The sequence below is a fragment of the Anolis carolinensis genome, chromosome 1 (assembly GCF_035594765.1).
Source record: "Anolis carolinensis isolate JA03-04 chromosome 1, rAnoCar3.1.pri, whole genome shotgun sequence".
Taxonomy (NCBI): domain Eukaryota; kingdom Metazoa; phylum Chordata; class Lepidosauria; order Squamata; family Dactyloidae; genus Anolis; species Anolis carolinensis.
The window spans coordinates 73,346,311-73,359,391 of NC_085841.1; the positions used below are offsets into that span (position 1 = coordinate 73,346,311).

The 13,081-nt window shown below is 39.1% G+C and overlaps 2 protein-coding genes across 3 annotated transcripts; both read right to left on the reverse strand.

Moving 5' to 3' along the window:
* Positions 1-1,681: 1,681 nt before the first annotated feature.
* LOC134292300 (uncharacterized) lies at positions 1,682-9,263 on the reverse strand. 2 transcript variants are annotated; one of them, XM_062976940.1, is made up of 5 exons: positions 8,950-9,263; positions 6,738-6,903; positions 6,562-6,642; positions 6,346-6,405; positions 1,682-6,248 (listed from the first exon to the last, which is right to left on the reverse strand). In XM_062976940.1, the coding sequence occupies exons 2-5, from the start codon at positions 6,877-6,879 to the stop codon at positions 1,852-1,854; spliced, it is 4,680 nt and encodes a 1,559-aa protein (XP_062833010.1). In that variant the 5' UTR covers positions 6,880-6,903; positions 8,950-9,263; the 3' UTR covers positions 1,682-1,851. The 2 variants fall into 2 exon arrangements, with proteins under 2 accessions (XP_062833010.1, XP_062833006.1); XM_062976936.1 differs by lacking the exon at positions 8,950-9,263 and having other exon boundaries at positions 6,738-8,886.
* Positions 9,264-10,165: 902 nt separating this feature from the next.
* On the reverse strand, positions 10,166-11,914 carry LOC134297943 (uncharacterized). The gene is made up of 3 exons (XM_062976948.1): positions 11,137-11,914; positions 10,921-11,025; positions 10,166-10,822 (listed from the first exon to the last, which is right to left on the reverse strand). The coding sequence occupies exons 1-3, from the start codon at positions 11,362-11,364 to the stop codon at positions 10,277-10,279; spliced, it is 879 nt and encodes a 292-aa protein (XP_062833018.1). The 5' UTR covers positions 11,365-11,914; the 3' UTR covers positions 10,166-10,276.
* Between the last annotated feature and the right edge of the window lie 1,167 nt (positions 11,915-13,081).

The following is a 13,081-nucleotide window of genomic DNA, read 5'->3' on the forward strand; positions in this document are numbered from 1 at the left end:
TTGGAATATGATACGTGTCTGTCGTTTTTAAAAGAACATTCACAAACAACAAAATAGGTTTTAAGAATATAAGTATTTTATTCATTGAAAATAAAATGTATTATAAGCTGAGCCATGCAGGGGTGCTGGCCTGGCGTTGCTTTTTAGAAGATCTGCGTGACAGAGACGGAGTTTGAGTTGGGGGTGAACCCTTAGGGTTCTTTAGATAGTCCAGAAGTTCTCTATTGGACGTATTACCAACCACAGATGTCGGGGTGTTTATTTCGGCCAAGGCCCTCATAAAGGCATCCCACCCTTTAGGGAGACGTGTGACAGGTAAGGCGTGAGTTTGGATCGCAGCTTTGACCAGGTCCAAGATGTTAGATCCGGGAATCACCGCTCCTTTATACACAAAGGATCCTTTATCATCCCATGTAGAAATATTCTTGTTTTGGCTTATTTTGCTGAGCATCAATCTCGCATGATTCTTGTATCTAGCAGGCAGGCCGTCCACCACTTCACGAAACACGGTGTCAGAAGGGGGCTGTGGTGTTTCTTCAGCAGGTGGTTCAGATAGAAACAGATTTAAACTTTGCTTCTCAGCATCCCTCTGTTTTACATGAGTTAAATATTTTTGAAGTAAGGTATCGTAGAGTCGTGCTTTTTCATGTTCGGATAAATCAGACCTTCGTAGAATCTCTTGCATTTCTCTATCTAGGGATGAGATGGCTGTAGTTCGGATGTTTTCATCCTTGGGAGGTGCGCCTCTTAATTGATCCAGTTGACGGCTGGGAACCAGATACATTTTTTCAGCATATTCCATCACTGTTTGGTTAGAAAACTGGTTAACAGAGGAACGGCAAAACTTAGCAGAGGTCCCAAAAACCCTCCAGACTGTTTCACAAGGCACTTCTTTTTTCGAAGAGACACTTTGCTGTTTCCCAGAATTCTAATAAGGCGGCGCCTTTTTCTCAACGCCCGTAGCTGGTGCGGGGCCAAGGGGATGTTTCCCTTTAAAGTATTGAGTGCTATTTCTGAGATAGTAGCAATTAAATCATTGGAGCCCGTGCACAAAATGGCTTTTCTCTGGCGTGGTGGTACCTTAATAAGTAGTTTTAAAAGTTCCAGGTTTCTCTTTACACGATTGGACATATTATCCAGGAGGAGCAGGCAGCCGCAGGTCCTACGCCGTTTTAAAACAGTTGCCTTTTGTAACTCCGGGATTTTTTCTTCATCAAATATACCACAGGCCAATCTGGCGGGAAGATTCCAGTTCTTAATCTGTATGTTTCGGGTGTAGTACCATTCAAATCTATCATTAAATAACCGTGAGGTTTGCTTGTTGCGTCTGCGTAGGATTCCATGAAAAAACTCACATTTCCTGGATACATCTGTCGTGCCAAAGTAGCAATTTGTAGTTTATCCCGGGGGTTTTTAAACAGTACCATATATTTTGCATTAAGACTGATGGTTCTGTTGCTTTTTCCTTTGCAAAAAATATTTTGTGTGATGAGGAAAACACTTATATTCCGGTGATGGACATACTGGGTGAAACACATCTCCAAACCACGGTTATCGCAAGCAGGCTGCATCAAATCATCGATTACTATAAAATTGACTTTATTGGGTGGTAACAATTCATCATCATCAAATTTTTCAGGTAAACCCTGCACAAACTGGATAAAGGGGTATTTACATTGGAGTTCATTGTACAGGGGTTGCCAGCAACTGTAAAACCACACAATATTTTGAGGTAGTACAGAGAACACATGATCGGCATTATCCAGCATATTTTTTATAAAAAAGGTTTTACCACAGCCACTCGGACCTGCTAGAATAGCAGAGAAGGGATGCTGCCATCGGGTCTGCAAATCAGTATCCATAAGGGAGCGTTGTAAATCCGTCTTTAATTACTCTTTTATCAAAAACAACCTTCTGTGTTTTTTTGAGGGTTTTCGTATGAAGCGTCCACTGACGCTTATTTCGAACAATACCCGGCTGATGTATCACAATTTCACGAGGCTGGCAGCCTTTCTTGTCCGAGACGTAAGCGAATGCCAAGTCTTTTAGACTGCTGAAATTAATTTTCTCACAGTTAGCACTATTCAGGGTGATTCCCTTAACTTTCAAACAAGCTGTGCCATCAGTCAATTTATATCCATAGGATTTTGGACCTACACTGACAAATTCTGTGATAGACCGGCCTGATGAAATTTCGTCAGTAAGATCCCCTAAATAATCTCCTAGAGGCGGTTCCCATTCCCCTTCCCGACTCACAAAAATGACACTGTCCGTGTCGTGATACAAAACACGACTACCTAATTTATCTAGCAACTTGTAGAGTTCAAGTCTAGCATAAGCAGTGGTAAAACATGCTATGAATTCATTTTTACGCCCAGCGGTTGTCACACGGTCCTCTGAATATTTCCATGAGAGACAGACAGCCTCATCATCCAGACATTCAGACATGGACACCTTATAAGCATCAGAAAATAGAATCTGAAAGAAATCCTCAGGATCTCTCAGTACTTGTGTGACAGGTAAATTTGTTCTCTGTCCAAACTTGCCCCACAATGAGTTTAAAAACAGTTTGGCAATTTGACGTTTTGCAGGATTCACTGCAATCTTGTTTCTGCGTAAACGCACCCCCTCCCGTGCATGATAATCCCTTATATATTTAGATTTATCTTGTTTACTCACACACCACTGTGGGTAACCTGAAGCCTCCTGCTTTTGACGAAGATGCATCTTTATATACCCTGAAAACAGATCTGCAGAACGATGCTCAAAATGCCACACCTCATAAATTTCAACAACTTTGTAGCCCTTCTCTATAGCTACATTCAACTCGATTGTACACCATGTTCCAATTAACGCTCTTTCCTCATCTGTGTGGTCACAAGGGTCCAGATGTCGTGCTTCTGCACAGGTTGAGCACAGTACGAACATGAGTTTTCCAGAGATTCTGGAAGGCAAAACTGGAAAATAGAGATTTCTAGGGGGAAAAACCTTGGCCTTAACTAGTCCAAAATAATTTGAAAGGGGCTTGAAATCCTTGTAAATGATTTCAGGATGCCCCAAGGGGTACTCTTTTGTTTTGTTTACATAGGGGTACAGACTAGTAAAGTCATAATATTTCACAGATTCCCCATCTTTAGGTTTATAATAGAGGCATATTGCATTTGTACGACCCCCAAAAAGCGCATCGCGAGGTTTTAGGGGTTCAGGAAAACTGGCTTTTGCAAGATAAGCCTGGACTTCCAAATCTGTTTTTACCATATTTCTCCACTCGTGCTCCCAAATGGAACGCACTTCAAACCCTAGGCTTTGGAGCTCCGCGGTCCTTTTCTGTGTCGCGTTAAAAAGAAACTCGTAAGATTTCCCCACCACGGGGTTGTCCTCCTCTGGAGAATAACAAATCAAACAACCATGAAAAAAACAACCGAAATACTCATAGGCAACTTTCTTATCATCCACAACTGCAAAACCATCCAGAAAATAATTTCCAACTTTAACCTCCCCACCATTCAATGCGTGACGTATTTCAACTTTTTCCTTATGACTGACAAAAGAGAGCCACTGTATAGAGGCGGATGAGAATCGCTTGTACTGATTATGGTAATCATTACAACTTGGAATCGCTATAGTATTTACCCTAAGAAATTTGAACCTATACATGGCGAGAGCCACACCTGCAATGGTAGGGTATTGAAAAGGATCAATAGCGACCCTGTACCTCTTGACTTTGTCTTTTTTCTTGCCTACCATGACTTCTCTTATACCCATTGTGAGCTGCACTATTTCATGTCTGTACTTGGTACAGGCCTGCTCCAAAATCTCAACATCCTTCTGACAATAGAATGCAAGCTCTTTCTGCATATCAAAGGTTTTTGACTGGTTCTCTGCATACCAGGCTGTAAAGGCTGCCTTTTCAGCAGGCATCATGTATTCTACGCCATAGCATTCGGGCTGTGGCATTGGCCCTACATAATCCCAATTCTCAGGCTTGTTAAAATAATGTGGAAAATACCCCTTGGCATCCTCAAATCCCAAAGCCTTTGGTAATTTAGAGAGTGCCATGGGTAGGTGACTGAGTGAGTCAATGAATTTTATGGAGAGTCCTACCACAGTAACACAGATCAACTTCCCACCCTGTGCTATAATTTCAACATCCAGTTTTTCTTTCACCAACTGTCGGAGTATAAAATAACAGTCATATCCCTTTGAATTGTGAGCTATGAATGTTGCATCTTTAAAGGCTCCATCTTTTGTAAACGTTTTAATAAATTGTTCAATACAGTTTTCGCCCTTAAATTCCCAGGTTTTGCCTGCAAACTTCCATGGCTCCCTTTCCCCTTCCACCTCAATTTCACCATCACTGTCTTCAGACCCACTATTCTCCTCCACAAAATCTGGTTTAAAACACTCCACAGTCTCCCCAGAATAAGCTTTTACAAAGCAAAAATTCGGCACGTGAGCCCCCGTACTCTGGTGACATTCAAAATCGTAAAATAAATATTTCACAGAAAGCTTTGGCTGTTTAAGCGGTTGCATGTAACACAAATGACCCTCATCTTCAACAATGTAACCCCAGCAGACCGTACACTGTCTCCCTTTACACTTTTCATCATCGTGATCCAGCTCCTGATAATATCGACACTTTGTACAATACATTCTCGCTAGACATTTGACTTTCTTCTCTAAACCCAGCTGTTGGTGTAATTTTAAGCAAGCCTCAGACCTACAATGAAACTTACATCGGGGGCATCGAACCTGTTTCCCTATCACATTATCACACCCCTTTCTCAAACACATTCTGCAATAAAATAGACATGAATGATGGTCATGATTATAGAGTTTGCGACAAAATTGACAGTAGTTTCGGATGCCAAATAGCGCTTTTACATTCAGAACCCCATAGAAATGCTCATCATGTAAGAGTAGAGTATAGGCTTGAGGATAAATGGGGCCCTGTGTTTTAAACAGAGCCCACTCTGACTTTTTTGAGTAATAAGCAACATCGATATTGACTCTTAAATGTTGTTCAACAGTAGAAATATCATTAAGGGTTACCTTTTTTTGATCAGACCATCCGAGTTCCATATGCAGTTTTTGAGCAGCTGTCAACATTTCTGAATCTGTGGGTTTATGTAAACTCATAACACCAAATAAAGCTCCAGCAAAACACATATTGCCACCTGCATAATTCAGGTCTATCAGATACTGTCTCTTCCTAGCAATTATTTCACTGGCTGGAATGGAACTCAGTTTTCGACGTGCTCCACCTTGTGGCGGTTTTGTTATAGTGACCACGAGCTCAAAATCACCATGAGCGCAGATTTCCATATTGCTCTGTAATAGACGACTCAGCTGGACTAGAAACTCCTCAGCATTAAAGAGATCCCTACTTCTTTTAAAAGAGAAGAGTGGATTTCGTAACCCTGAGGCTTCTAATCTCACCTGAACAAAATCTTCGGGATCAATTCTCTGGTTCAGATTGTCTAAGATGCCCTGGATCGCTGTGTATAATGCATTTATAACCTGTGCATATGACCTCACGGTTTCTAAATTTCTGAAACGGTATACCTCCCCGATCCGCAATGTGTTATAACTAGGAAAGGTAAATTGCCACCTGTGCACGCATTCTGCAAACACAGGGGGTGACCCATCATCCTCCTCACCAGAGGTGTCTTCCTGTTGAGGTCGGTACTCAACCTCGTTAGATGGGGATTCTACCTGTTGAGGTTCAGGAGAATGTCCATCCCTCTGGGTGTCTGTACTGGAAGAAGAAGCCGGGTCTGACCTCATTGAGTCTCTATTGCTTTTATGTTTTTGTTTACTTCTGGACCTGGCAAGAGTTTTTCTCGCCTTTGTTATCAATCTACGTCTCCTTTTCCAGTACAGTTCTCTAGGTGTGAGCTTCTTTTGCTTTCTTCTACCCCGCTTGTGCAACCCTCTACCTATCTGATAGTGAGTTGAGTTTGTAAGAGGGTTATAATTTTTACATGCTTTAATTGCTTTGAGAAGTTTTGGAATTTCATGACCGACGATTTGATCCAATCTCATTTTTAAAGCAATAGACTGTTTATAATTGTCGTCCGCTTCATCGTTCAATCTACGAATTTCAGCAAAGCATTCCCCCGCGGTGCTCATAATTTCACAGTCATGATCATCTTCCGAATTCAGCACAATGTCATTGTTGCCTTTCTTCTTCTTTTGAGGTCTAGCTGATTCCTGAGTTTCTGGCCTGGCTCGCTTCAAGCGGGTTCCTAAAAGATATAATAAATATAATAAAATACCTAAACACAATCACGTGTGGCTATTTCTCATATTTACAGAGAGATGTTCTGTGGGGCATACAATTACCTCGAGTTTTTGAAGTTGATAGATTGGTAGTCTTTGGAGTGGGCATGTTGGTCTCCTTATCTGGAAATGCAAATACATACACCTGAGTAGCTGTTTCTCATATTTACAGAGTGATGTTCTGTTGATTTCTGTAAGTTTGTTATTTTGTGTGATTGCGACTTTGTTAATTTTTGTTGTAGTATTTATGTTCTGTGTTTTACTACCATTCATCATTACCTGCATGCTTGGAAGTTGGTGGAATAGCCTTTGGTTTCTCCACAGTCTTGAAATCAGCATCCTCATGACGAAGTGCTTGTTCTGTGGAAAACAGACAATCATTTCAGAAAAGACACACACACACTGGGTGGGCGTTCATTTTATTATTAAATAACCTTTGGAGTATAAGGACAAACCCATCATTTGAGCATCATCCACTTCCAGCTGAGAAATTTGCACATCCTCATAAGTAATTTCATCTGGTAACGGCATATTTTCTATGATGGCTGGGTACTGGATATGAACGTTAGGATAGAAATGTTGGTTGATGTTGCTCATTTCTGATGGTTTGAGTTGTTGAATCTAAGAAGGTGGAGAGGGTTAAGAGGCAAGCATTAAACAGGTTGTGCAATCATTGCTGAGACACATTTCCATACAAGACCCAAACCGCGCCAGACACCATGGATTGGACCCACCCTGACAGATTACCAGAAATTGAAAAACAAACGTTCAGGATTATTCAATCTTACCTGAATTTGGCAGCTGGAAAAGCCCCCAAAACATCATTAGATACTGAGATATGTATCTCTTTACAAAAAATGAATGAGTTGGATGCCAGGATCTTTCCTATAATATCACCTCTGCAATTGGACACCCCCACACAGAGCTGTGAAATCCTTCAACATGTGATGCAGCAAACATTTTCCGATGGCAAGATTAACTGGGGCAGAATTTTTTCTATAATATTATTTGGATGCATTTTAGTCAGAAAAATGCCCTACACAGAAGTTCATGTCGATAATGTAGCTGAATGCATCGCAGCATTCTTGCTAGATCATGAATCTAAATGGCTTTGCCGTCATGGAGGCTTGGTAAGTAAAATAAACTCTTAAAACTTTATAATATTCAATTTAATATACATTATTGTGTATACATATAATATTGATAATAATATTATATATAATATACAGTATTGTATGTACATATAATTTATTGTATGTACATATAATATTGGTAATAATATTATGATGTGGTACAATATAATACTAATATTAATATTACAATATAATACCGGTAATATTATACACATACACACACACACACATATATAAATAATATTACCGTATAGTGTCATAGTACAATATGGTAATATATGATGTTAATATTGTACTATGGTAATAATATAATATATTGTATGTACGTATAATTTGTGAGCCAAATTGCCCCCCCCCCCACTTTTCTGGTAAGAAGGCCAATATATAAATATAGTAATTAGATTAATTAATTAAAACTAGCATAACAGAATCTTATTTCTCATTTTTTCTAGGAACATGGGGTGAAATACATGAATGCTCTAATGGATGGTAAAACAAAATTGTCGATTGTTGAATTTATGTTATATGTTTATAATCTAAAGTGGTTGATATTCCCTGTATAAATAAATAAAATAAAAATCTACATCCTTTTTGTTATTATTTATATAAAGCAAACAAACAAAATAATGTACCCTATTTTCTGTTGTAAAAATAAGCCGTAGCTTCCAATGAAACAGATTAAATTATAGGGTTGTTGTATGTCTTTCGGGCTGAATGGCCATGTTCCAAAAGTATTCTCTCCTGACGTTTCGCCCACATAATAATAATAATAATAATAATAATAATAATAATAATAATACTTTATTTATACCCCGCCACCATCTCCCCAATGGGGACATCTATGGCAGGCATCCTCAGAGGTTAAATTATATATAAAAATCTATTAAATGACAATTGGGTGTCTGACCTCAAATGAAGCCAGCCTAGAGGTATAGGATTGTGTATTAGGTTAGAGTACCAGGCACAAGTAATTCATTAGCCCTGATTTTCATAAGTACCCATTTGCCTAGGATGGTTTGAATGTGTATTACCTATTTCCAGAGGAGCATTCTTTTGTTACAGTAATTAGGTCAATACAGTAGATAAGCATATACAGATAATCTGCAGGGGCCTTTCATGTTCCTTGACTTTTTTTTGAATGGGCCTTTCTCCCACCTAACCAAACAAGACACGGCTATGGAAATATATATAGCTATGGAAATTAGCTATATATATTTTATATGTAAAATATATAAAACTCTATTAATAACAATTTAATAATAACAATTTAATAACAAATAAATAACATTTTAATTTAATGTTAAGTGAAATAGGTACAGTTTTACCACCAAGGGTCACCCATCATAGCCTTTTAAAGGACAGGATTCAGCCATAGAGACTTTTTAAAAAAAACATCCCATAAGAGGTTGACCCACATGTTAAATTATTTTAAAATCTTAAACTATATATATATATATATATATATATAGAGAGAGAGAGAGAGAGAGAGAGAGAGAGAGAGAGAGAGGAGGTTGGGAGAAAGGTTTGGACTTACCAATTCAGCCAGAAATGTTGCATGGGCCAGAGGATTGAACCCAGGATGTCCCAGGGTTTTTAAAGCGTAAGGGGGTCCTCTTTTCTGGTTGGGGCCGCCTTTCCATCCGCTTTTAAACTGAGAATTCCCATTGGCTGATGAGACAAACACCCTCCTTTTGAGGTGTGGTCATATTTGCAGTTAGGCATACATGTTGTACAGAAACATTTATATAAATCTCTATTAAATAAATGGGTATCATACTTTTTTTTATTTTGAGGGAAGGGGTTGGGGAAAGGTATATTGAAGAAAATTAGCAATATACGCCTTAAAGAGTAGTTGAAATATATTTCCAAAAGGGAAACCCTCAAATAAAAGCACATTGTGCATTATGTTTTTTTTAAAATCCATTTTTATTTTACCCCATTTTAAAATAATCTGCTAAATGGGGCATGATGGGCTATAAGGACTTGTATTTTCTAAAGGACTGTAACACTCTCCCTTCCCTATAGACATTGGGTTGTTCTGTTGGACCCTTATTTTATTATTTATTTTATTTTTGGTTGTAAAAATAAACCATGTTTCCAATGATGCATTTTAATATATATATATTAATACATGGTTAAAGAAAGGGGCCCACACTTCGCCTTGTGTATTCAGTTAAAGATCCAGGCACAGAGATGCTTATTATCTCTGTTTTTCAGAAGTCTTAAGCATCCGGCCCCACGCCACTGAAAATATGCATATCCTGATTGTCAGAAGGATCAATAAACAGGCACATATTTTCACTTTTCTATTTAGTTAGATATATATATATCATTAGAAATCTTATGAGTGTTCATTAAATGTACTTCTAAAGGTAAGCCCCTCAAATAAAAAACACAATGAGCATTATGTTGTTTTTAAATCCATTTTATTTTACCCATTTTAAAATAATCTTCTGGTAAATTGGGCATGTTGGGTTATAAGGTCGTATTTCTAAAGGAATGTAACACTTAAAGATCCAGGCACAGAGATGGTTATTATCTCTGTTTTTCAGAAGTCATCAGCATCTGTCCATGGCATGACCACTGAAATATGCATTTCCTGTTTTGTCAGAAGGATCAATAAACAGGCACGCATTTTCACTTTTCTATTTAGTTAGATATATATATATATACATTAGAAAACTTATGAGTGTTCATTAAATGTACTTCTAAAGGGAAGCCCTCAAATAAAAAACACATTGAGCATTATGTTGTTTTTAAATCCATTTTATTTTATCCCATTATTGAAAGTACCATATATTTTATTTCAATGTAACACACTTTTTTGAATTTTTAAAAACAGTCATCAATAGCTGCAAGTTTTACTCTTTCTTAAAATTAGTTATAATAGGCCAAAATTTGACATAATGTTTGTATGGACGGTTTTTTAGCACAGTTTTGACTTGCTGCAGAATCTCCTGGTTGCAACTCTTCAATCCAGCATTTAGAACTTTAATAGCCTTATCAGTTTGGCCAATATATGTTACCAAATTCATAATGTAGTCCAATATTTCAGAGGTCATATACAGAGAGTTTTGACAGTAACCTATCAAAAGTAAAATATGAAGGGTATTTATGAAGCATAAATTTCCACAAATATCCTTCAATTTTTTGCTTAGGAATTTGTTGTTCCATAACACACATTCATGACTCATCTGATTCCCTGCAAAAATCTGACAACCCGGACACGCCTCAAATAATATTTCGTTTAAACAGTGATCTAATATCCCGTAAACGGTTGCTTTGGCGGTCTCCAACATGACCGTCTTCTGCTCTACATTCCCTGTTTCAGTCTTGACATCCAATCCAAGAATGCTTGACATAATCACATGGCCTGGGCGTTGAATAGCACTCATTTCAGGGGTCTCCTATAAATAATAAAATTAATCAGATTTTAAAACACGCACATTCAGTGACTACCACCCCACCCATACATAAAACACATCTCTTCAAAACTCATACTTACTTGTAGCTGGCTTGATGCTACGCAGCATAGCTTCCAAATAGCAGCGATAGATGGTGACTTCACTTCTTCTTCTTTAGCTGCCCCTGATGAATTTTCTGTAACCCCCTAAAATGATTTAAAAGATAAGTGTAAGTGCTTTCAGTTCACAATTTTGCTCCTTGAAATAGACCCTTTCAACCCTAAGAGGGATCAGAATAATAGTTTTATGTTTTTTACCTGCTCAGAGGATGGTATTGCTGGTTCTGATGAAAGTGTTTCCAAAAGCCTGTTAGCTGATTCGGAAACCACCCGGTCTTCCTCACATTTTCTTTTAGCTAAATCACAGTCATCATCCTCATCAGAACTTGAACTTATGAAGCGTTTCCTGCTTTGGGATTCATCAACTGTTGAATCAGGTAGCTCTGAGGAAGAAACACTGGCATCTGATAATTCCATATTTTCCATTCCTCTGAAAGCAGTCAAGGGATGCACTAAAACTCACATGGAGTATTTATTCCTAAAAGCTCCGCCCTAATGGGCCCTCCCAGTATCACATGATGACCTTATGGGCCTAAATCCATTGGCTGTTGGTCACAGAGCACAGAGCTCACCACTAAGACCTAGCACACGGTCCTGGCTGCCCCATTTCCTCAAGCAGAGGGGTCAGTCTAGGCAAGGGGCCTTTCAGCCCATACGCATCACCATGAATGCCTCATTGAAACATGTCTGTGCTTGCCCCACCACGTGGTAAGCTCCTGCAGTAGGAGTAGGGAACATGCACCATAGACATACCCATCACATGGGCGGCTTATGGTAGGGGTGGGGGGTGGGTGGGCTGTGGGCTGTGGGAGGGCTTCACCTCAGGGGGAAGGGTCTCCCGGGATTGCATTTCCTGTTTTTAGGAGGAGGGAGTTCCTCTTTTAGGAGGTGGCACTTCCTGCTTCAAGGGGCAGGACTTCCTGCTTCAAGGGGGCGTGGCACCTGTCAAAAATGAGTTTGACGAGAGGTGGCCCCTATTACTACTTACCAACCTCCAGAGTCAGACACAACTAGACTTAATATCAAGGGGAAACTTTTACCTTTACTAAGCTTGGATAGCTTCGGATAAGAAAATTTGTTTCTATTTAATTATTAAAGGCTTTACATAAATTCTTTATGAAATAATAATGTGCATTAGATTTTGTAGGTTAAATATTTCTGCTGGTAGACACTACCATTTTAGTACCATTTGAGATGGAAGGAGTTATGCCAACATCTAGTTAGTCTGTTGTCATAGTTTTCTTTCAGCTACTGTAACTGAAGGATGTGAATCAGATACTTGAATTGGGGATGACCACATGTGTTCTGGATGTTGGTCTATCTTGACTGCCAAACTCTAACATAGCTCAGAGTGGTGATGAGTATCAATTCCTGGTTCCATTGCAACAGAATATTGTTGTCCAAGGCTAATTTTCTACTTATGTCCAATGATTTCAGAAATCCAGATAGTGCTGAAGCCCATTTAAACTATTCAGCAATAACACCATGATTCCACTTTAATTGGCAAAGCAATATCTTGTGGAATTTTGGGGTTTGTACTTTGATGAGGCACAAGAGCTGTCTGTCTGGCTGAGAATTTTATTCTTCCCTTAACTGCAATTCCCTTACCATACTGTTGGGATCATTAAGGATGCTACTATACTGTAGAGAAGTGATTCCCAACCTTTGGGCCTCCAGGTGTTTTGGACTTCAGCTCACACAGTTCCTAACAGCTGGTAAGCTGGTTAGGATTTCTGGGAGTTGAAGTCCCAAACACCTGCAGACCCAAAGGTTGGGAGCCATTGCTGTAGAGTTAAGGCAGCTTGCCAGCACCAGCATTATTTGGCCACAAAGGCTCTGTAAGACTACATTTTCATGATTCCATAGCACTGGCCCATGGAAGGTAAAGAGGCATCAAACTTAATTAAATCTACAGTGTAGATCAGGCAAGCCTGGTGTAGATGCACCTCCCTAAGTTACTTCTCTGGCAACGAAGCTAGAACTATCCCAAGTGGAAGTTGTAGTTTTACAAGGTCTTTAGCCTTCTTTGCCAAAGAGCCCTGGTGCAACACAACACTAAACCTCCCATGATTTCATAGCACTGAGCCATGGCAGTTAAAGTGGTGTCAAAATTCATTAAATCTACAGTGTAGACACACCCTAT